The 27006-nt window shown below is 29.0% G+C and overlaps 1 protein-coding gene across 1 annotated transcript in view; it reads left to right on the top strand.

Annotated features, from left to right (window-relative positions):
- The window catches only part of LOC122269154 (uncharacterized), a 37117-nt gene extending 25312 nt beyond the window's left edge, over positions 1-11805 (top strand). The window contains exons 11-15 of the mRNA XM_087152864.1: positions 766-900; positions 1783-1899; positions 3176-3316; positions 5394-5540; positions 11426-11805. Coding sequence (XP_087008990.1) covers positions 766-900; positions 1783-1899; positions 3176-3316; positions 5394-5540; positions 11426-11731 — 846 coding nt within the window. The 3' untranslated portion in view covers positions 11732-11805. The remainder of the gene's footprint in view (positions 1-765; positions 901-1782; positions 1900-3175; positions 3317-5393; positions 5541-11425) is intronic.
- Positions 11806-27006: the final 15201 nt, after the last annotated feature.

Here is a 27006-nt window from a genome sequence, read left to right as displayed (position 1 = left end):
ACTGTTAAGCAATTATATAAACCGCAGATGAAGTTCTATTGTTGCCATGACAATGAGAATAAAAACGTTCTGCTTCCATTAAAAAAGTCTCATTTATACTTGATCCACCTTTGTAGAACAATACAAGTGTCTCCAAACGAACTGCGAAACTGAATTGTTAGAATAAAAGAAAATAAAAGTTTCCTCTAAAAGTATTTTAAGCTGCTGGTTAATGACAAACATAAAACAAGGGAAGAATTTCCATACTAACTATTTTAAATTTCTTTTAGCATAAAACAAGGCAAGTGCCTCGTCAACGACTCCCTGCTTTGAAATTGTTTTAATTTTTAAACATTAAATCAGGGAATAACCAACCGAAAACTCTTAATTTATTAAAAAAAATAATGTATGAGTAAAAAATATTACTTACGTTGAAAGTGGCATTTATATCTTTTGAAATTATGCACATTTTTTTTATCTACATGTGCATAATTTGGAATTTAGAAGCTAATTAATATTGTGTTATGTTTGTAAGAAAAGTAAGATTAGTTAATTAAATTTTATGAATAAATAATTTTCTTTGATGAATAAATAAAATATTCAGAAAAGATTCCGTATTCCATTAGGCTACATTAAAGAATTTGTAAATACAACAACTTAAAAGCAAACATAAATTTAATTTATTACGCTGTGTATGTATAGACGTATTTAGTTCTTTTTTTAGCTATTAAGAGTGTATCTTTGTTATTTTTTGCACTTGTTTATATTTGAATATTTTCCCAATAGCAAAGAGGCGATGAAAATTTGCAAAATGACATGCTATCTTTAAAGGCTTCTGGAAACCTTCGATTGACTGAATATGAATGTGAGCTTGAAGCGAAAAGAAGTGAATTGGATGATGTTAAAAACGAACTTTTTATGGTAAGTTTCATAAGTAAAATTCTCTACACTGCAAGCATTTTTAAAGCATCTCAGCACTAAATATAGTGGTAATTGCTCTACACCAAAATGGTGCAATGAACACCATGCAGAACTCTTGAATCTGGGCGTTTCACAACACAATAATTTTCTTTTAAACTGCATGGTGGTGAGGAGAGTCACATCGACGATGTCAACCTTCGTATGGGAAAAGGTATCCCGACGAAGAATCGAGTTAACATGTCTTATATACTAGTAAATTGGAATTGTATTTTTGTAGTAGTAGACACAATACGGTACTCCCCCTCTAGAATTATATCTGTGATAGAATTCGATGGGCGGATACCACTAGTTAATTCATTGCTATTTTGTAAGAAGCCGGAATTTTAATTGTAGTGTAGGTTTTACATGAAGTTTTAAAAGAAAGTTGGCTTAACGGAATTTTCAAGCAAGTATCGTGCCTGAAGAATCATTTCTTTCTCCATTTTGCCGATTCTAAACAGGTTAATAATAGCAGGTGAAAACATGGGCCCATAGCAACCGTAGCTAATAGCAACTTATATATTAGCCTAAATATTATATAGTGCTAAAAATAGTATGCATCGTGCTTATTAAAAAAAGAGTTGAGGGAAAATTAAAATGAAAATCAAAATCTTCAACTTGACTCACGCGGTTTTCACTTGGATGCCTACGCTACCACCGATCAAGCTAGCGTTAAAGCAAATATAACCATCCAAGTTGCGTTAAACAAAGCTTTGAAAATTTGCGCATTAATTTGGCATGTAGACTTTTCATATACATTTTATATTTCGTTAAGTATGAATGAATTAAATCAGGTTCATCTTTTTGAATTACCCTATTCTGAGATAAACAATTGTGTTACAGAATGAAGAAAAGTTAAACAGTTTAACTACGCAATTGAAAAAGGTGAAAAATGAAGAGCGTCACTTAGTTGAGAAATTAAAGACTTCTGAGAAAATTGTGCATGACAGTACTCAACAGGTATAGTTAAAATTTCAGATATGATGTTAGAACAAAATTTACCTATAGTTTTTTTTCCTATTTCCTGCCCATTGGATTCCAATTATTCTGTGAACCTTACCCTTGATATAAAGCAAAAGTAAATTTTAATGAGACACCTAAACTGTTAAAGATTTACTCATGTCTGCTTATAGTATTAGTTCAAAAGTTAGATTGATAGGAAGTATTAGTTTATTAAATTCAAAATTAACATCTTTTCAAAATTTTTTAACATTTACCTATGCATATAAGAAGTATATCAAAACCAAATAACCTATTTTGTTTTATTGATAATCGGCATTAAACAACTAACTCATATGACCTTTGTAGGAAGAAATGTTCAGTATTGTACTTTGTAATTTTACATTTTTGCTAAAGGAATTCTTGAATTTATATTTTGAGATAAAATTAACTCCGTCCAAATTTGTTTAAGTTAAATAAGCCGCATTTTTGTTGCACGTGGAGAACACTTACGAATCTCTCTTATGGTGAGGGAAAAGGCAACGGGGCTCTAATCTTTATACAACTGAGAAACACTGAAGCATTGAGGTTACAATTTACAAACTCATACTAATAATCTTACCATTTTCATATCCGCAAGTACTATATCTAAACTTTAGGAGACTCTAATCCCCATAACATCTGGAATATTTCACGCCAACACTGTGATCGCTGAAAGTCGGGAGCTCTATACGACCTGAACGAACCTATGTCACCTTATTGGCACTCTTATTGGCAAGCACTCTAACTAATCCTCAGTGGCTCTAATTGTTGTTTCACTGGGGATATTATATGGCATAACTACTGGTTCAGTTTCAGCACTATCACAGTCATATTTATATTATCCTCCTACCAGAAGCACTCAATTACTTCTAATACCGCTGAAATGGGGATTAACCAATAGATATGAGGTTACTCATAATATCCTTATATTATTCTCAAGCGGCTCAGTCAATACTCATGTCAATGGGAATATCTTACACCTGCATTGTACTCATATATAATTTTCTAGCATAGTACTAGTACTTCAGTTACACACAATACTCACGTACCACGAAAATGATTTATTTAACTCTCAGGGGTTTCAAGTAAATAACGTGAGTTCTACTGTCTTACATTTATTTTAACTATCTAGATATTAGAAAATACTATAAATTTTTCTTCATGATGTTTCCGTTCTAGGCTTCAATAACAGAAGGTTTTGTTATAATAATAATAATAATTACTTATTATTATAGCATAATAAATTATTTTTTAGCTGCGACGCGATGAGCTTTTGATGGAACGATACCGAAACGAGTTTATTGCTTGTACATCAGATCTGCCTTCAACGTATGCGTTGAGATGGGCCATACTACGCCTCTACTATAAAAATGTGCTTAAAAATAGAAAAATTAAGGTTAGTAAACATAAGACGTAGGTATTCATTAAATAAAAAACAGAATAGGTAAATGGTGCTTATAAATCTATGACGAGAAATCTACTAAACCGAATTAAACCTAACTTTCAGTCGATCTTATTTAGATTAAGGAAATTCAATTTTTAAGAGAACGGAAAAAGTTTGGTTTTACGATACCAGAGATTAAAATACCGGTATTCTAAAGCGAGTTTTTGTGAAAAGTTGGAACAGGAAGTACTAAAAGCTAACTTTAGTATTTCGACCTTGTTCAATTTTAATATTTCGACCCAATTTATTAATAAATAAAAAGAAAACTAAATAAAAATTAATATTTTAGATTGAATAATAACGCCGAGAAAGTCATGTTAAGGTATTTTTTTCCTCTTATATTGAACAAAAAAAAGAGAGAAAAAAATCAGGTATTTTTGCAATGTATATTGTGCAACTCACTAATCAGCACTTTTATTTACTTATATTGTAGAAAAATATTTATTTCGAGTTTAAATTCATCGTACCAAAATTGAACTTGGAATATTACCATTTAATTCTCTTATTGCAAAATTAAGTCTTGTTAGTAATTTCTATTACACATTATATTTAATGTTTATACCATAAAGCACATTTTATTCAGAGGTAAATTCAGAAATTAAATTACTTTTAGTCCATATAAGCGAAGTTTTTTGTAACTAAGTTTAATACCTGTTATTATCATTATCACTATTATATTTTAAGGGAACTGCATATCGTTCATTTAATTTTAAATTAATATTTCGTGACTGAAGCAACGAAATCTTAACGTTTTAAATCGACCGAATGAAAAAGTTTTACTCTCAGGAAAAGTCTGAGACACAAATCCATAGCGTTTGTTTATTTAAAATCGAAATAAAAGTACTAAAAATAGAGATACAAGAAATATTTGTGCAGATTGTAAATTCTCCTTCATGTACTCAACATATTTTAAACAAAAAATAATGGCATCTTGAGAACAAAATATGTGCCTTAGAAGTTCAGCTAGTAGAAGAAAATATTACAAACGCATTGAAAAGCAACAAAATTCACGAAAAATGCACTGGTGTAAAAGATTAAGAGAATTTGCAGGCATGGTCGATTATCTCTAGAACTACTAGATCGATTTTGATGAAGTTTGATATGTACATTATATTGATACAATACAAAGCAAATAACTATTCAACAGTTTTAATACACACGTATGATTGTGCGTAGCACTCGTTGGAGTCGAATGGTAGGAAACAGCGGTTGCAGAATAAACAAAAAATGGGTAAATAGGTGGTATGGTCCAATCTTATATTCTCCCAGATATACAGGCCTTCCCAGGTCCTGTTTCCTGGGCCTCCCCAGATATACAGGCCTTGTAGTGTGATTTCATACTTGGAATAAGGCAGTTTATCGTTTTCTCTGGCAATTGGCCTGGATTGTCTTGTGGCAATTTCATACCTTCCAAATCCAACGAGTGATACGTACGATCATGCGTGTATATTAAAATTATTGAATTTTGTTATTTGTTTTGTATTGTATCAATGCATGTACCCATCAAATTTCATTAAAATCGGTCCAGTAGTTCTAGAGATAATCGACCAGGTCTGCAAATTTTCTTGATATCTTACACCAGTGCATTTGCATGCAGTTTGCTTTACACATGCATTTTGCTGCCTAGAAAATCAACGTTTTGTCTAAATTGATAAACAAGTTAAACTACATCCTGTGAAACTACATCTGTTGCAATATATCAGAGATAATTAAATTGGGCATCTCTTCGCTATGACCATTTTACTTACCTTAAATGAAGAACTTGGAGTTATATAAGCATTTTGAAACAGCCAGGGTTTAGTTTCGATTTACAAGTAGACAATAAAGGTTTTCGTTGCATTGTGCTGCGATTTAGTAAGAGTTCGAAAAGCTTGTAAAGGGATCTGGAAACAATAAGGAACAATTTGTCACCACTTCCTTCGAATGTAACATTTTAATTCTGATTTGAGTGTTCAGAAAATCTCAGTTACATGAAATTACTAATTAGGGATTGCGAGTAGTTACTGACTAAGGATATAACCATTAATAGGAAGAAGATGTGGAAGTTGGTGAGACTGACCTCTTCAGTCGCTTTACTAAACAGAGAGATAATTACGAATCTTTGATAAATGTTGTCCAGAGTAGAAACGACCAAATAAAGGAATCCAATCGACAAAGTTTCTTAAAACTTGCGCAGGTAAATATTTCTTACATTTTGAAAACTTTTTTTAACGTAGATGTCCTGATTGAAAATTTCATTCGCTTCAAAAAAATATATATAAAAAAAAAATAGCAGTGGATATGTTACATGCGCATCAAAAGTAGGCGCCCATTTTCAAGTTTGAAATGGCCGTGAATGTAACGAAACAAAAAGGATTTGAAAAGTAAAATGTAAAGTTGCCAACGAAAAATAAAGGAGTAATAAATGGAGTAATATATTTTCTTTATTTTTCCATTTTACGTTGGCAACTTCACATTTTTTTCAAATCATTTTTGTTTCGTTCCATTCATGTCTGCCAAATGGTCGCCTTTTTTTAGATGTAGAAATGGGCGCCTATTTTTTTACGTGATCGAAACATATTGACTGTTATTTCATTTTTGTATGTTTTTTAAGCGTAAGTTTTATTTAGATAATAAAACTACATCGCTTTAGTTTAGATTATTTATTTATACAATTTCTTATTTTTTTATCGTATAATCGAACGAATCTACGCATTTAAAAATAAATGTCTTCCTATCCTTCATAGACTCATAAACCATCCAACGGAAAGCGATGAAATTTGGTATTATGATAGTTCGAAGCACAGTCACTGTTGACATTGGAACATAAAATTTCAAATGGATCGATCACTACAAACATTTAAAAAATGGAGTTTTTTCATCTGTTTGGAAAAAAGCAACAATAGCATATAATTCTGTTTTATTTATTTTTTTAAAGATAATATTAGTTATGTATGTTTGGTACTTTACATCTCTCAGGAGTTTATTTCATGGTCTTGATGTCTCCGTGGTAGACGGCCATGATTTTTTATTCGTTATGTCAGACAAACTCTAAGATCAATATAAATGTGACAGCATGAGCGGTTCAATCAAATTCGACCTTCTAAAGCTATTCATGACTTAATTCTGTTTTAATTATGCTCTTAAAATGTTCTATAAAACAAAATAGTTTAAAAACAACAGTAATTGAAATAAAAGATATGTACTGAAAAGCAAAATAATGGAAAAATAGTACTGATTCATTTAGGAGCAAAAATAGCAATAAAATTATTGGCGCCAATGATGCTTGAGTAATTTTTGTAATAGGAAATAGTTGAAATAAAAATAAGATTATATATATATATATATGGATAAAATTAATATAGAAACGGTACTAATTCATTTAGAAGAGTGAAAAATCGCCATACCATTTTTAACTCTAATGATGCTTAATTAAATTTGTTAATGGGAAAACTAAACTAACAGAAATAAAAAAAACTGATCACAGGCTACCCATTGGCAAAATGGTTGCTGTCTAATATTTTTCTTGTTGTTATATTCACCTGAATTAATATTGAAAGCGATCCAGTTTGAACTGTAGGTTCGAATTTCTGATTCTTCATTAAAAAATAAAAACAAAAATATCGTTCAAATGATGAAATTCTCTTTTATTCACAACTCAAGAAGTATTTATGTGATATCTCTGGTTCCATGTCTGAAATAAAATTTATTGCACAACAAAATTAAAAGTGAAAAAAAAAATTCTTAGAAAATTATCAAACAGTAGCTATCGCCATAGCAACGCATGCAATGATGACACATTCGTACTATTTACTATTACCCTTGAACACAGTTGAAAAGTGTGATGGCGTCCAAATAAGGTGCGCACGTCATCAAACCCAAAAAAAAACCCCATTTTGCCAATGGGCAAAAAATAAGTTTTTGTACTAAAATGCAAAAAAAAAAAAAAAAAAAAAAAATTAGATGGAGAAATGATATCAATTCTTTTAAGAGAACTTAAAAAAAATCCAAAAACTATTATTGATGCCAATGAATTTTGGTATTAGGTATTAATTGAAAAAAAAAATAAGCTTCATACTAAGAAATAAAATGGCATCAATTCCTTTAACGCAAAAATAAAAAAATGCCCTTATCTTTTTGACGTCAATGATGCTCGATTAATTTTATTAATCGGAACAACGGAACTCATTGAAGAAAAATAATAATAAGCTTTGTTCTGTAAAGCAAAAGTAATGAAGTAATGGTACTAATTTGCCTAGGAGAAAAGTAAATAATATTGTCGTACCAATTTTGACGCCAACAATGTTAGAACAAATTTGGTTATAAGTTCTAATTGACATATAAAAGCAAGTTATGCATTAAAAAGCCAAATTGATGGAGAAATGGTATTAATTTGGTTAGGAGAAACGCAAAAATCTAATATACTATAGATAACCCCTGGGATGCTTAATTATTTTTGGTAATATGTTTCACTGCATTTTGGTAATTGGTGCCATTTTGAGAGATACCAAATACATTAATACAGGTACAAAGCATTTTAGTAGTAAATTTGTACAAATGTATTTAATTAAAGTACAAAGTATTAATAAATACATAGCACTCTATAAGTAATTAAAACAGCACTAGTACGGTGTATTTGTTTATTGTAGATACTGGGGTTATTATAGATAGGTTTATTATGACCTATCGAAGTTGTAAGAACAGGAGAAAGTTGCTTGATTGTGGTAAATTTAAAATATAAAGAAAATCTCTCGATCAATAGATATATGCAAGATGATACAGCATATAGTTAGTCTTTATTTTGATGAGATGAGTTACTAAAAACGTGTTATATTAAATCTAATAACATAAAATCGCAGAGAAGAACAACGAATAATAATAAATAATAATAAATAAAAGCAATGCAATTATTTTAGTTTAATTAATTGTGTTGTTATATGTCTTTCAGGTTTGGTCCGATATCGTGATACTGTTCTGTACTGATTTTGATTTATTGTTTTTTTCCTACCCCGTGGGAAGAACTGGTTTTTATACCAATATTTAAAAAAAATATTCAGAAAAGTTTTAAAAGTTCTAAATTACTTTGAAGTATTTGCTACATTTTAGAAACGTTAAATAATAGCCCATCTAATGAAAAGTTAATTGGCAACTTTTATTTCATTTTTTTAAATACTTTTTTACGAATAAGAATATGAATGCAATTTCTTCAGTAGCTAATTAATATTGTCATGCATTTTTCACTTTCTATTTCCTATTAAAATGTGTCAGATCGAATTCTGTTACCTAATTTTAAAAAAATTTACAACCTTATTGTTTGTAATTTGTTAACCAAGGTCTTTCCTCTCTCAGTTACCCGATTTCGTAGTATTGTGAAAGATTTCGTAGGATTGTGCCAGATTTTGTAGTATTGTTCTGTACTGATTTTGATTTACTATTTTTTTCCAGCCATTGGCATTATACCAATACTTGAAAAAAAAAGAGTGTTTGAAAAAGTTTTTAAGCTTCTGAACTACTTTGAACTATTTAACTTTCATTATATTTTTTTAATACTTTCTTACGAATAAGAACACAAATGCAATTTCTTCAGTAGCTAATTAATATTTTCGGGCATTTTTCATGTACTATTTTAAATTGAAATGTGTCAGATCGATTTAAGTTACCTAATTTTAAAAATATTCACAACCTTAAAGTTTATAATTTGTTTATCAAGGTCCATCTTCTCTCAGTGGCCTAGGATGGGCCAGTCTTCTTTAGAACTATTGGTAACTAGTTTGAATTTCGTAGAATTTGAATCTAGATGAACCGATCTTTGACTTTGTCTTTCCATCTAGTTATTTTCAACGATTTTAAATGACCATTGGGGCAATTTAACGAAGTGAGGGTAGTCTTCTTTTTAGAATGCCGGTTGGCAGCCTCTAGTCCATACTAACCTTTGGATGCAATATAATTACAGTTCGTTCACCAACAGTTGGCACTTGACTCCGCCTTCATCACGTGGTATCTGATGATACTATTTCATTATTTTTTGGAGAAGGATGTGAACAATCATGAACAAGGTTGTTATTTGGTGATCGTGTTACAATAATATTTAATTTACAATCTTTATGTGCATTTTTTTAACATTAAATGTTGCGCAAATTTGATGATATTTCTCTCTTTTGAGTGAATAGTTTGTCCTTTTTTGAGACATTTTGCTGGGAAAACAGCAGTTTTTAAATTTAATAAATATATTAATAACTAGAGTAACAATAGGTATAATAGCAGATGACAAAGCGAAGTAAGTGACTGAAAAAGAATTCACTGTTTGCATTTAGGGCGCATTAAGGGTTGTCTCAATTTCAAGAGCGGTGATGTTTCTCCTCTTACTCTCGCGCTGAAATGAACTCTGCGACCGAGGAGGTGGAGCCAAGTGACAACTCCTGGTGAACGAACTACAACTATGCTTGGATGTTTGTAAACTTAATAAATTTTATAATTATCATTCTTTTCCAAAATCCGTTTACAGGAACACTTCCAGAACCACTTTTGAAAATTTTTTCTTTATTAAGTCCAATAAAACGCTTTTCCGTGAGTAAAATAAAACGAAAAGTATTCAAATATTCAGGGTGTAGCAAGAGAACTTGGACAATGTTTTCGCATCATAAAATATAACTTAACTAATTTCTTTTAAATTTGCGCGTTCCTTTATTTTTTGTCTATTACTTTACTTATAAAACATTCTTAGTATCTCTTAGTTTGCGTATAATGTTTTTAGCTTGTTTATAATGTCAAACAAAAGATCTGCTATTTTAGAGTTGCTCCAGCAAGGGAAGTGGGAAACCGTTCATTTACTCTGTACACAATCGGTTTGGTTCTCAAAAGGTGTTCCATGGAATCCTAGTGTTCCACGGAAGGGTGACATGGGTTCCGAGAAACAGGATATTTTTACTCAATAATAATATTCATATCCAATCAAAAATCAATAATTTAATATTTCGTTTGTTTATGTGACTGTCTTATGCAAAATGTAACTGTAAAAAAGTAGCAAAATTTATATATATATATATATATATATATATATATATATATATATATATATATATATATATATATATATATATATATATATATATATATATATATATATATATATATATATATATATATATGTATATATATATGTATATATATATATATATATATATATATATATATATATATATATATATATATATATATATATATATATATGTATATATATATATATATATATATATATATATATATATATATATATATATATATATATATATATATGTATATATATATATATATATATATATATATATATATATATATATATATATATATATATATATATATATATATATATATATATATATATATATATATATATATATATATATATATATATATATATATATATATTTCAATAGCAGTACATTGAATAAATTATGTGAAAAGAATATGCATTTATAAAAATTTATTAAATATTCCTCATTAAGCTTTTCAAAGTAACTAAATTCACGAATGAAGAATTAGTTTTTGATAATTATTCTCATTGCTTATAAAAGCTTTTTTTATTAAAAAAAACCCATAGTTCAGCTTATTTTATTCATTTCAGCATATGCATACACTATGAAAAATTCGTATTATTAGATACTTAAATCTACTCATTAAATAGTTTCAAAATTATAAGTATTAATTTATTTTTTGTTAGTATATTCACAGCTGCTAATTAACTTTTTTTAATAACGTCGGAAGTTTCATCAAAAAAAGCTCGATCATTTAGGGCTTCCATAGTCCAAAAAAATTGCCAACCGCTGTTCTAAAGCAAATTTACTATTATAAAGCAAATCATCCAAATTTATTAATTAGTAGTAAAAATTTACTCTTATTAATATTTGTTACATTTTGTTAATTTATGTATTTTCAGTAAATTTATATTAGAAATTGTTTGTCACGGTTTGCTTGCCACACCTTGTAATAATCAAGTGCATAATAATTGAGGAAAATGTGCTCATATAATTCGCTGTAGAGTTACACGGTGATATTAAACCCTTAATTTGCTTTACACTGTAGGAAAATTCAGATTGGACTGCTTTCGCAGAATCCCTACGCGCTGATGTAAACAATAAAAAAGAACGCATCGCATGTTTGGAAGAGACCCTGGGACTAAAGGCAGATGAGTTTGCAACGAATCCTGCAGAAACACAGAAGCGACTTCAGAAGGTCGCCGAAACATTCCAACAATTGGAAGAAAAAGAATCGAATGAAATTGAGAAAAGGATGAACCTTATTCAATCCCAGGCATCTGAAATTCTAAGGCTGCATGCCTTGGTAAATGTCGAAGAACGCAACAAAATTGTTCGCAGAGATATATTGTAACACTCTGTTAAATAAATTGTTTGCATTTCTTTCTAGAATAAGTAGTATAAGTTTCTGAAATCGTAATCCGTTGGTGTCAGTAAATCAAATTTTTCAATAAAAAATCGTTTTTACTTTTTCTTAGTTAATAGATCGTCTAAGCTTCAACCCTTTGAAGCAGAACGTTGATTAATTAAGAATCATCATTTATTAAGGAGCACCATCCAGCAAAATATTTTAATTTATAATGATAGAAAATAAATTGTTTAACCCGTAATAGAGATTTAAAGTTTCCTTTCAAATAGACATCAAACTTACATGTGCTTTTTATGCAGAATAACATCAGTAAAATTAAACATATTTATTTAGTTAATTTTTATTGCGAATGCTTTGCTTTTCTGATTACAAGGGAGCCTTTTTTTCCCTTTCAAAATTTAAAAATTCTTTTTTAAGTTCTTATTTAAACAAAAAATTTATTTAGTTAGCAAATAAAACTTCCATATACAAATAAAAATGGCTGAGATTTCAAGGAAATTGATAAAAGAAATGATTAACAAAGCAATATGCGGATTGCTTTATTTATTTTAATACTTAGAGAGTACTTTAAAAGAACCGCATTAAATAGAATAGGTACTTTAAAAGAATTAAAAAAAGATTCTTTTATTGGTAGTAATTCAACTACGTTAAAGAAAAAAATATCATTTCAACAGTATTATTGGCTTCAATTTATTTTTCAATTTTCAGGAGTTTAAATATGCTTAGGACTTAAAAAGAAAATTGAATTAAAAATTAAAATATTTGCTTCATTTAAATGGTTGTTCAAAGCAAAATAATGATGTTTTTTTCATTCTTTCTTAAGTTGGTTTTGAAATTAAAAATAGAATAAAAAAAATTTAAAATAATAAAAAATAAGAAAATTCAAAAGTATATTAAGAACAACTTAGGGAAAAAAACTATTAATAGTACTCTAGCTAGAACAAGTAATTGCCAGAGTTGGGTGTCGATTACAGTAATCGATTACAACTGTAATTGATTACAGATTATCACTGCTATGTAATTAATTACTTGTAATCACGATTACAAGTAATCATAATTTTTGATTACATTAGAGTAGAGCAAAAATTTAATCGATTACATTTGTCAATTACAGTAATCAATTACTAGTAATCATGATTACAATGTTTAACCACAACTGTAATCGTGATTATACTCAATTACTGTAATCAATTATTTGTAATCATGATTACAAACTTTCATAATTTTGATTACAGCTGTAATCGTAATTACATATCCAATCCCTGTAATCAATTACTTGTAATCAAGATTACAAGTAAAGACAAAGTAATCACGATTACTTGTAATCGTGATTACAAGTAAGTAATCAAAATATATGATTGTATGTAATCATGATTACATGTAATCTAAATTCACGATTGCAAGACTATTGCATACTTATATATGATTATATTTTACAGTAGATAGTATAATGTATCCTATAATGATACATTTTGTACGTATACGTATGTATGAATGAATATGACTAAAATGTATGTACAGATGCTTTTATTAATGCATATGTACAGACATTTTAGTTACACACATACATACACTTATATTGCTTGTATAAAATATATGTATGTATGTATATAGCAAATAATTACATATACATGTACAAAAAATAAAGAGATGTACATTAATGCACAATGAATATATGCATTTTAGGCAAACACTTGTGTTCAATGCATTTATCCAAATATGCATATATGCATAATACATTTGTCTACGATTGTACGTACATTGGGCGTATTTATATTTTACAGATACACATACATTCGACATGCATAACATATGTATATAATACATACATTTGACATGCATACCTTGCACAGATGTACTTAGTGTACAGATGTACATTCATATAATGTACATATGATGTAGTGTACAGACAATGTTCTTATAATGTACATATATTGTGCATATGTGCATACATATAATGTTCTTATAATGTACATACATTGTACATATAATCATACATATATTGGACATAAGTCTTTCGTACAAATTTTACATGTGTACATACTTGTTATCCAAATATATGTAATATGTACAATGATTGTTTCCATACATGTACAATACTCGCATGTTCTATGTATGCATATCCATATGTACTATATATGCAAGTACAATGCATAAACATACATTGTACATACGTACATACATTACATGTGTACAGATGTTGATACATTGTTTTAACGTATATATACAAAATATGTATATTCAATGAATATGTATGCATGTATGCAATACATTTATGTCTAAATATATGTATAATGCAGTAAATAAAATGTATGTAAGTTAACTGAAAATGATTCAAGCAAGTTAAATAACAAAATCAAAAGATATTTAAATTTAGTTTTCAGCCTTAATTCTTCTATGTCATTTTAAAAGTGTTAGAATAAAAAATAATTTTCTAGTATTTTCATAAAATGTTTGACACTACAAATAAATTTTTTTGTAACCTATGCATAGTTCATAGAAATTTTTAGATGGCAAAAAAACGGTTAATTTTATATTAGGAAATTAAAATAAGATAATCGTTTGCTTTCCTAAATATATGATAGAGTTTTATATGTCATAGTATAAATTTTAAAACAAACTTTAATAACTCTGCTTATGCAAATTTTTTTAATAAATTCCCAATGTGTGTATACATTGTAATTACATATATTTAAATGCAAGCATGTATTTTTACATTACATGTAATTACGTATATGTATGCGTTTTATGTACATACGCATATTGTGCATACAACCATTTTTTGTACATCCATACATCACATGCGCATATATATTAACAAAGTATATAGTTATTTAAGTACATACGTTGTGTGTACAAGTCATATATCAATGTACAAGTAAATGTACTTGTATAAATGTATACATTTTATTTACGTAACTATGTATATATAGTGTAACTTTAAACAACATTCTTACATATTGTAAGTAAATACGTACAATGTATATATAGACAAACATTGTATATAGTGCTATTGTCGTAAATTTATGCAATGTATGTACTTACGTACATAAATGCTAGCATACGTATAAATATTATTTTCATATACGTTCATACATATATTGCCTGTGTATACGAACATACAAAGCATTGCATTTGCATACAGACTACCATACATGTGTGCATTACACCCATTCTATAAATACATAATTATGTGTTCTAAGCATTTACGTTTTGTATTATGTATATTACAATATAATTATGTATATCATACATACAAACAACGTTTGTGCAAACATAGCTCCAACGTTTATGCATTGCCAGATTGCAAAGAATGAAATCTTGTTAGGAAAATATTTTAAATCATTCTTGAAAAATTTCCCGTTCATGTAAGTTCATTTGAATTCGCTACTCGCTTTATAGAATATGCTTTATGTTTCATTCTGTTTTTTCTTTATATTTTATTTTCTGTTTTTACGTGTTATTTTTACTTATTGTGTTCTATTTTATATGTTGTAATTTTTTTTGTAAAATTCTTTGAGTGCTCCTCACACTATTGTATTGATATATTTTGATTTGGTTATATTGATACAATATTAGAAAGCACTCTTTTTTTGTGGATATAATCGTGTGTACTGATGAAGAATCTTTTATTTTCCCGATTTTTTAAAATTTTTGTCCTTTTCTTCGGATTGTTTTTTCTCCCGGTTTCCTGTTATTTTTATTTCAATTATTATTTTTTCCCCCTTCTTTCCTTGTTCTGTGATTTTCCCCTTGTTTTCTCTACATTTTGAACTTATTTTATGAGTTCTATTTACTTGCAGCTTATTCGCAGTTAATAAAACTTTCTTTTTTTGTTATTTTCATTATTCAATGTTATCAAACTTCGCAATTCTGCGGTTTTAGTATAAAAAATTGGTAATTTCAACGAGGGAGTAACAATGCAGAATGTTAGGGTACCGAAATTAAAAATAGTTCCTAAAACGTAAAATAAAAACTGCTTGTTCTTGTGCTTCAGGCAATAACGCTTTTTCTTTTAACCATGAGTATAAGTAGAGTAAGTAATGACTTTTAAAGAGACAGTTCAAATAAAATACTAAAGCTTACAAGAAAAAAAAAGTTATTACAACAAATTGACTGCTTTGCTTTACAGTCTTGGACCATTAACAATGCTACTTTGGAAAACAAAGCACAAAAACAACAACATTACTCTATTTTTTTTTTAAATTACAGAATAAGATCGTTATAAGTTTTTTCACCTACAGTAGAGAAATCTGTTTTTTTTTTCCTTCTTTTTTTTAAATGTAATGAAGCATGATCAAATAAGACCCTATGTGTTTTTAATTTGAAATAAAAATAAAACGATCAATGTTATGAAATGGATTTTAATTAGGTATTAGAGTGTGTGGTGTATAATTTAAACATGATGGCAAGTGACTATCTTAAGTTGTTTTTACATATTAAATTTTGTACCTCCAGTTTTTGGCTAATTTTTCACTTGAATCTTCTCTTGTTTCGCCAATTACCGGAAAAATTTCGACTTTAAGGTCATGGAACATTGTAGCTTGTTGTAGTAAACCAGACATGTAATCAAGTGAATTAGATGTTTTGGTGGCACATCTTGGTGGCAACCGTCATTGAGCAGCCGATTCAATTGCGAGTTTACGACTTTCAAAGTTCGTTACGGTAGTCTTGTAATTTTGAACCCTATCCAAAAGACAAGGGAACTAATGGATCAAGTAATGGAAGAATTTTGCCTTCGGAAAAATGATAGAACTAACCCGCATTTGCGTTACGTGAAGAGGAAAACATCCCACAATTACCCTGACGGCAAATGGACTCGAACGCATGACATGACTACCACTGAGGACAATTTACATTAGTACTGTGGTCGGAGTGAGCCAGTAGCGGAATTCGTATTAACCAGTCATCGCTGGAATTCGAGCTTCATCGGGAGGAAGAAGCTCTATTCTCTGAGCCTCCATGGCTCTTGGTGACTCATCAGCATTTCTGGAAATTGCGCAGTCCCTGAACTTATCTCTCCCTGTTGCTCTGGTATTTTGCACAAAATTGTTAAAACTACTTGTCACCCACACCAATAATTAATTCAATTTACGCAGTAACTATCAATAAAATTAATTTTTACTTTAATTGCTGCTTTCACAGAAGATAATTTTCTAAACACTTATGGCAAGGAAAATAATGACTACTTTTTACCCTGATTAATTTTTAATTGAATTTCAAATTTCTTCAAATCCTTGTTAAAAATGAAGCACAAAATTATTCCTATTAGAAGGTCTCAAAATGATATAAAAGGAAAACAAAAAAGAGTTTGGAAAATTACTTTTGAACCTGCATGGTTACTTGAACAAAATCTGAGAGGAAATAAAGGGAAATTATTTAACAACTGCAAGTTTTCCCCCACTGTAAAGCTGGTTTTGATGCTTTTAATCACGCTTTTGTTGGATTTTTTTACGTGTCAGAATTTCATAACGTTCTTGTTTCTTTTTGCTGAAATATTAAGTTATGAAGATACTTTTTAATCTCATATTAGACAAGATTTCTAAATGCTGAACAAGTTGTATATTTACGTCTCGTAATGTATCCGAATATATATTTAATTTCGCCAAAACAAAAATCTTGGTTTCATTATGAAATATATAAATATATATTTTTTTATTGTTATAATAATAAAAAATGTAAAGTAAAAAATAGACGGAATAAAGCTACATAAGAATATTTATACCTATAAATTATACTTAAAAATTGAAAAAAAAAGTCAATGAATTTGATATAAAAATTATAAATCCATGCAGTCCAGCATAAAAATCTATCCGGTTTTTCTTCAGAAAATGGCGATATAAAGTAATCTCTCTACTCTGTTGAAAACTCTTTCAATCATATTGGAGGTACAAATAAGTTTAATTACTTTAAAAAGGGTAGTGATTTAGATTAATTTTTAAAAAAATCAGGATCCTACTTTACAGAAAATAACAACAAAATTATTTTTTTAAAAGTATTGCCTATCACTACCATTATTTTTCTCAACTTTCTGGCAGCTTCTGAATTGGAAGAACTGCTGATCTTTAATGGGAATCCCGATTTTCAGCAATCTTTAAAGGAAAAGAAGTGTTGTTCATGTGGGTCATGCGAGAGGCAAGTGGTAACTGGAAAGGGAAATAACTGAGGATTAGAGCGGATGGGGTTGAACTTATTAGTCAAGTATTTTCAAGAAGGTTTTGTCTTTCACTGAAGATCACTTTCCCACGTCTCTTGGCTTTATTCCATGCAGCATACAATTAATTTCTTTATTCTTTGAACTCCTTCATAAATCAATTATTACAGACTAATGGACTCCACAACCTATTCGTTGATATTCCTCAACCACCTAACTAACTACCTAACCAACTCCTCAACTTAAGTTTGACAGAGTCATATTGTCCAAAAACTAATTTGAAAATTAAAAAAAAAACGATAGAAGATATGTTTTACTGTGATTTATATAATTCATAAATATTTTGACAGATTACTGATGGTGCTGGTATCTGAAAAACCTATAAAACAAGAATTACAAAACAACTACCATTAGCAGGTCTGTCAACTGCTACGCTTTTTGCAAAATGTTTTATAGAGCTGTAGACATTTAAAAACCAAAACTTTCATAATTATTTTGCCAGCATTTTAAATAACTCACCATGAAAGAGCTAATACAAAGTAACGCTGTATATGAACTTTTAAATCATTTATCAGCAGTGGTGTGGAAAATAAGTTTAAATGAATAAAAAATAATTCATTAAAACATAAATAAACATAGCTACCATTAGAATAAATTTTACAAAAAGCGTAGAAAGTTGACAACCCTACATTAACAAAAAGAATTGGGTGAAGCCCGGGGTTTAACACTAAAAGACGGAAACTTAGTATATACCTATATTGCCCAAAAGCAGTCAAAATGACTGGATTGTAAAAGAATAAATAATGTATAAAAAAATTCGTTTAAAATTATTTTTTAATATTTTTTATATTATTTACAGTTATATAATAAGTTATTAGTAAATATTAACAATAAAAAAATTATATGTTGTGCAAAATCCAAAGAAATTGTGTCATTATATACATCATTGTTTTTCTAATTGAAATTAAAAGCAGTCAAAATGACTTCCTTAGGCAATCTAGCGTTAAATAAATAGAAACCCATGCCAATATTTCACGCTGTAATAGTTTGACACATAGCAGAAGACATTGATTCACAGTCAGCAATGTCAATAGTTGATGAGCTTTATAACTAATTTTGAAACTTAGCGAGAATAAAAACTGATTTCTTGATCAGAGTGGAACAAACGGTTTATTTCTGTCGCCTTTCGTTTTCGTCTAACTAATTTTTTTATACAGTCAGCCATTTTGTAGGTATTTTATTAGTAAAATAGAATACGAGATCAAAAAAAATAATTTTAAATTAAAAAAGTCACTTTATTTTATGTCAAGAAAAGTCATCAAACTTCTACCTCAAAAAACAATAAAATTCAAATATTTAAAATTCTTTCAGATTTTATCATACTGCTTCACAGTCAGCAGTGTCAATAGTTGATGAGCTTTATAACTAATTTTGAAACTTAGCGAGAATAAAAACTGATTTATTGATCAGAACGGAACAAACGGTTTATTTCTGTCGCCTTTTGTTTTCATCTGACTAATTTTTTTATACAGTCGGCCATTTTGTAGGTATTTTATTAATAAAATAGAATAAGAAATTAAAAAAAAAATGTTTAAATTAAAATAATCACTTTATTTTACGTCAAGAAAAGTCATAAAATTTCTACCTCAAAAAACAATAAAATTCAAATATTTAAAATTCTCTCAGATTTTATCATATTCCTTAACTATAACTGTTTTGAAATACTTTTTATTTAATTTTATTTTCACCATCCTTTAAGTTAATACAAATTTCGACGCGTGAACTACGTTTTACGAGTAATATAAATTCTCATTACCCAGAGCCCAATAAAAACTCTATTCCGGGCAACAGATATTCTTTTTTTTCTGAAAGATATAGACTGACAAGAGAAAAAAACTAAGAAAGACGAGAAAATAAGATGTATTAACTTTCTGGAAAAGAACTAAAGTGCTTAAACTCTCATGGGAATGAAGCCTCTTGGACTCGTTTCTACAAGACCACCCAATCAATATACCTTGAAAAAAAAAGAATCAAATATGCCTCGCTTCACGATTGCCTTTTTATTGCCACTCAAAGCTTATCTAATAAAAAGGGTTTGTTTTTTTATATCGTTCTGAAGCCTTCAGATTATTATTGTTGTTTTTATGCTTGGTTTAATTTACTAGATTTTTTGACCTTGGAAAAACAGCCTAATTGGATAATGTGAGGCTTTTTGTATAATTAGCATTGCGAAGTAAATTCTGCATGAATAAGAAAGTCGTTAATCATTTGGTTAATATGGTTCTTGAGGAAAGTGATGTTGGTAACAGTGTTCTTTTTTAAAATTTTTTTTTTTAGTTTATATCGCATATAGAGAATCTCCTTACATAACCTAAATTGAGAAAAGAATGATTTCGGATACCAAGTTTCTCAAGTGAACTGAAAGGAAATGAAAATTACTATTTTTTTTTGTCACATTTAAAATGAAAAACCTACAAATTAATAGAATGAAATAATAAAACGAAATAATAAACCGAAAGAAAAGAGTCACCGTTTTTCAAGTGGAGTGGAAAAGAAAAGCAATTATTTTTTGTCACACGCAAATAAAAAAAAGCAATAAAGTGATACAATAAAATAAAACTATAAAAAAATTACAAATGGAAATAAAGAAAATATTCCTCTTTCCAAGAGAATTTTAAACTGTAAAAATATTTTTCTTTTTTTACACTCAAAACGAGAAAGTGGGGTGCATCAGTTTTGAAAAGCGTAGGAGGTTGGTGCTGCCATAAATTTAAGCTCTAGAGTACAATCGGAGGCCCCTTGGTTTGGCGATAATTTTCATTCACTTTTGCTTACAAACCATTTCTGGTTACCATGATATACTTTGCGTCTTTGCTTTCAATGACGTCACTTTCGGGTTAGCGCAAGTTTTGTTTACCTTTATGTGATTGTTTAATAAAAATAACAATAAAAATTTCCTAAAAATTATATCTAGTAAATTTGAAAAACGTGAGTTGGTAGAAATTCTTATGCAATTTATCATTTTATTTATTTTATTTGTTGTTGTTGTAGTTCATTTACGTCACACTAGAGCTGCACAATGGGCTATTGGCGACGGTCTGGGAAGCATCTCTGAGGATGATCCGAAGACATGCCATCACAATTTTGATCCTCTGCAGAGGGGATGACACCCCGCTCGATTTTTTTTTCTTCTTGAGAGCTGCTCTTTTTTCAGTAGACCTCATGTGCTTCACTTCCACCAAAGTTATTGACGATGGCATCAGTCTTCCGGCATGGTTGTCAGATTCTTATAAAACAGTCTTAAAATAGTCGGTTCCTACTTGCAGTGGAATCGAGGGGAACGAGATTGCCCATTCCCTGGCAGAAAAAGAAGTTTCTATTTTACAGCCAAATATTCAAGAATTGACAGATCATTTCCTCCTTTACTTCCTTTAGATCCCTTTTAGATACTACTTTCCTTAGGATGTTGCCACTATAAGTTACCATGAGTCATGATATGGTCGGATCCGATGTATTTATGAGTAGATCAAAGATAAATAGGTAGGGAAGCTACTACCCTACTGTGTCATTGCGGGAATTGAGAAGGCTGTCCCCCTTTTCAAAAAAGAATCTTTGGTTCCCCAGAACCCATCTGGGAACTTGGGACTCCCTTCAGCTAAATTGGTAGTTTCTACGATTTCCAAGACTTTTCTACGTGAAAATTCTTTGCATATTTTAAGTCGGTAATTTTGGAATGTATTTTTTAAATCACATCTTTTTTCTGACCTACTCCATGCAGAAGTAGTCTGAACTTGATGGTCAGCAATGTTTAAACTAGGCATTGTTTAAACGAAATTTTTTAAAAAACAAAACAGGCAACATGTAGGACAGTCAGCAATGTTCAAGCGAAAAAGAATGGCAGAGAACAATGTTTCAACGAAAAAAAAAAAAAGGGTGCAATTGTCTTTTCGCCCCATCGTTTTCGTTTGAAGATTGCTGACTGTCCTACATGTTTTTGTCTGACTATTCAGGACAGGACAGCTACGCATTTGGACTGCTTTCTCTGGTAGAGGAGAGAAATAATATAAGGGAGGCTGTGATTTAAGGACGTACTGGATTTACAACCGGCATTTGAGGAATAAAAATTCTACGATTTTTCTCTTACTACGTTTGATTTTGTAGTCATCTTCTCAGAATGGACAAAGCGTGATGTTTTCCTTTTCTGACGTGACAAAGATAACTAAATCTGGTGCTATGGCTGTCTGCTACTATGGAAACAAGAAAGAGCTCATATTTGAGTGGGGAGCTTTTAATACTTTTCTCGCCAAACTCTGCCAAAACATGTTCTAAATATTTACCCTTCATCTTTACTAAAAATAGTTCAACCTCATAAATACAGTCACCGACAATGCCTTAAAAGACTGGAGAGGAGAGTTGTTTGCGTATACAGACTGCCCTTGTTACACGAATAAGTACAACTCATTGCATAACGGAACCGATTGAACCTCTTTTCTGGTTTCGTAGATCAATAAAAGATGGGGTATAAATTGAAGTTTCACTATTCACTCATTGTCTATTAATTACAAGCTCGTCTTTTGAGTTTTGTATAGTTCTTCTGTGTCGAACTGTGGTAGAAATTTCGATCGATGATGAATCCTATTTGGTGATAAAATTAAAGTAATATCTGCTCGTATTGATGACTAAAACGGCAACAGTCACAAGGCTCCCTGATGAGAACTGAGATTTGAGCTCTCTAGATAATCATCAAAGAGGCTTACCTGCCGTCTCTAATTTTTGTGTTCTCTTTAGAATAGTATTATTTTTTGCAATATTGGTCTTTGAACACTGAATACATAAATTGCAACAGTTTCAGACTATTTTTCGGAAAAAAAGCTATTTTTTCTTTTAAAAATAAAAATATATTTAGAATGCACAAAAGTTTTTTTAATGAATGAAACTAAGCATTTAAGTAAAATATTTCGCTTTCATTTTCAATCTAATGAGAGTTTATGATTGATAGTTAACAAAGTTGAATAACACAAATTAAATTCTTTTGAATAACATTGAAAAAATGGCAAATAAAACAATTTTTATAAACATATTTCAGCATTTCCAGAATAATATAATTCAACCAAACAATTTCGACGACAATTGTTTCAAATATGATAAGCAAAGTTTTTGTTGCTAAGCAATTATGCGTCAAAGTATCAGACATGACTTTAGTAAACTTACGTTGTCAAAATCCTTTTACTAGTGTGGCATCATTATAATAATGTTTATTGGTTGAAAAGATCATTGATAGTATGTTGTCATTTTATGATTTAAATAAAAGCAAAGTTATTCGTGAGAGTTTTGTTTTATAACTTACGGTCTTATAACTTCTCACGGTCTTATAACTAACACAATAAGTTTTTGGACAAAACTTTGAAATCAAAATGTAATTCTGACAAATATAGAGGAGGTATAACATCTCTTTCAAACAAAATCTCACGAAAAAAGAAATTCTTTAGCATGGATTGAATCTAACTAAGCGAAAAATGTTACGGTACTAAAATGAATACTTCGTAAGCTTGTGTAAATACAATTATTCGTATCCCTGGTAAATTCAATCTGCGTGAGTTTCTGTCTGCAAGATCATATTGCAGCGGACTTCTGACCCAAGGTATTCTGATTGAGTGAGATTCTGTCCCACATGATCTTTGTTCAGAAAAAGTCTGTCCCAGGGGACAGAGCTATCGCTAGACTTTTTGGGGTTCTGGGAAATATATTTTGTAGAACCCTTTCAATGAATATTCTCTTCTTACAATACATAGGCAATACATAATTAGTATTTTATCAATACATGATTTAATTATAATTACATTATGATTGTACTCGGGAACAATTATTTTGTTCTTTGTCGCATGAGATTTTTTTTAACAGATCTTAGACACTCATGGTATCGCTGATTTCAAATCTGCAATCGGTTCCTCTCTCCAAGAAGCAGATTTTTTTTCGTTTTGTAAATGAGATTTTTAGTTTCTTATTTATCAAAATGTGCAAGTTTTGAAAACGTTATATCAGTTATAAAGCTGTTGCATCAAACTTTTAGGGGAGTTAGAGTACATCATCAGGCTTGAAACTGCTTAGGAATTCATGTGCGATAAAGTTGTCATACGCCACTAGGGACGCTTCTTCTTTTATGCGTTTTTGAACTGGTCATAATAGGGAAGTACAAGGAATGGTTTTCTATGTAATTTCAATCATAGTGATGTGCACTAATTCCTCTAAAATTTTGTTGCCACATATACGGATTTCCCTGTTATATATAACGTTTTTAAACATGTAAATTTCGCCACAAAATAGACTAAAAATGTCTTTTAAAGTAAATCTTTAGTTTTAGGAGTAAAACTAAATTCAGATTTAAAATCCTCACATCAGAGTTAGGCAAGATCAAGTATTTGTATAAACGTGACAAAGGACTTGTTTTACAGCGCTCATGATTATATTATGATTATGATTATGATTATATTATTAATGACTACAAGATTTATTTTTTCATATTTCTTTTCTAATTTTATATCAAAGAACGAATATCTTATCTTTTATTCATCATTACTTGAATATTTATTTTACAATTGAAATTTCATTGAATTAAGGATATACAATGCTACGCAAGTCTTTTAGCTATGAGCTTTATGTGTATACACATCAAAATACCGTGTTAATTGCATATATAACTATACTCAGTTGCAAGTTAAGAAAAAATATTATCCTTATGGAGAAAATCTGTTCTAAGTGCACCCCAAATGGATGCTAAGCTCCCAGCCCAAACTTCTATCAACATCGCTGAAACGAAGTTGCACAGCCTTATTTAAGATGAATTTCATAAATCATGTGAAATGAGGAAAGAAATTATTGAATTGAAACTATTGTTTTGTTAATAAAAATTAATAAAAATGATATCTAAAAATCCGAATCGAATCCGATCGAAAAAATTCGAATCTGTTGAGGAAAAGGGACATTTAATGCAGAGAAGGTACGTTTTTGTGTTTACTTAAACAACATGTGTTAACTAACTCGTGTTAACTTTCGTACGTTAGCTTAAACTATCGTCTGCACTAATTAATTATCATATGTGTCGTCAACCTTTTGAACCATTAAAACCGCGTCTTAGATCATAGAGATCTGATCATTAGATCAAAAGTTATTTAGGGTGGCCTGTTTTTTTATTTTACTTACTGTATAACTTATTCTTGATGGTTCCATCAAAACATTTTGATGGTTTATGTTGGTTTCAGTGCGATACCAACATCATTTGATGGTTACCTTAATCCAACATTTTCCATTATGAGTTCATGGTTTTTGATATGCAGAGAAACATCCATCATTACATGGAAGAAAATGTTACTTTCATACTAGGATGGTCAACCATCAAGTGAAGTTTCATACTCATGGTGATCCATGATGGTCCACGGTGATCCGTTATGATCCATGATGGTTCCAGCTTAACATTTCTATGATGGTTTAATAAAAATTATTTTTGGTTCAGCAGGAGTATACCATTAAAGCAATTTTTTTAATGTTAGCAAATCATAAATTAGTCCGAATTCCTACATTGGGGTGATAGTTACTTATGTTGGTCATCATTAAAAAATTTGATGGAATTATTGATGTTGACCATCAAGATTATGTTGGTCCACAATGAAAAACCATCAAAAATTTTGACTTGGGTAAGCACGTCTTTAAATTTATATATATTGCTATCTGATTTACATACATTTCATTGCTATTTGGAAATTAAATTTAAACAAATAACACTGGAGGAGAAATTTTTGTTATACTTATACAAATACATGATCTTGCCTAATTCGTTTAAAATTTATTTAAGTTTAAAATTTACTTTCCTCCGCTGTTAAAGAAGTTCTGAGGATTAGCAAACTGTCAAAGAATGTGAAAAATACAAAATACAAGAAGGAGAAAGAGATTGACAAAGAAAATTAGAAAGAATAATCAGTTTTTCTTTATTTACTGGTCATAAGCTGAAAGTACATAGAATCACAAAACAAATTAAAAATATAGAGAAAACATGGAGAAAATATAAAGATTTTTATATATATATCTTGCTGGATATATATCTTGCTATATATCTATCTATATATATATATTTTGCTGGATATATATCTTGCTATATATCTATATATATATATATATTTTGCTGGAAGATATATATATATACATATATATATATATATATATATATATATATATATATATATATATATATATATATATATATATATATATATATATATATATATATATATATATATATATATATATATATATATATATATATATATATATATATATATATATATATATATATATATATATATATATATATATATATATATATATATATATATATATGTGTAAGGAAAATTGAATTATAAAAAATTTCAGTTGAGTAAGTTTCATTTGAAAGAGAGATTTGTGTAGAAATACACATATTTAGAACTATGCGTAGTATGAAAAGATTAAAAATATTTCTTCTTTCATATTTTTTTTCTGTGTCAAATGAAATATTTCTATGAAAAATATCTTTTACTGAAATGAATTCAATGAATCCTGTGAATGCAAAAGTAATAAGATTTATTTTTATAAATGAAATATTTGTAATGCATTATGTTATGAAGCATTTCTGTGAATTGACAAAATCAAATAACGCAAGCCTAGTTTCTAAAAGATTAAAAAAAAGGAATGAAAAATACTTACATAACTACACCGTTTCATTTATTTGTAAGTCGCGTAGAAAGGAATCTGACAAAACATATTGAATTTATTTTTTATTAAATATGTTTTTTTTTCCAGTTCCGAAATATTTTCATGATTTAAGAACGTTCGTAATTCTTATTATTTTATGTGAAATTGTTGTAGCAGATTTTGTAAGATAAAAACAATTTGTTCAATGTCTTAAAATATGACATGTTCTGCCTTTTAATTTTAAAATGTTGAAAAAAAATGTCATTTGTTATTTTTCGTTGAAATTTTTGTTGTTTTGACAGATTTACTTCAACAATTCAAACTATCTCAAAAAACGTAATTCATTTTTGACAATCACAAATTCTTTTTTCACATGTATTAA

Source organism: Parasteatoda tepidariorum, chromosome 10, assembly GCF_982258835.1.
Source record: "Parasteatoda tepidariorum strain Cologne lab strain chromosome 10, Ptep-v5.0, whole genome shotgun sequence".
NCBI classification, from domain to species: Eukaryota; Metazoa; Arthropoda; class Arachnida; order Araneae; family Theridiidae; genus Parasteatoda; species Parasteatoda tepidariorum.
This window is presented reverse-complemented; position numbering and strand designations above follow the sequence as displayed.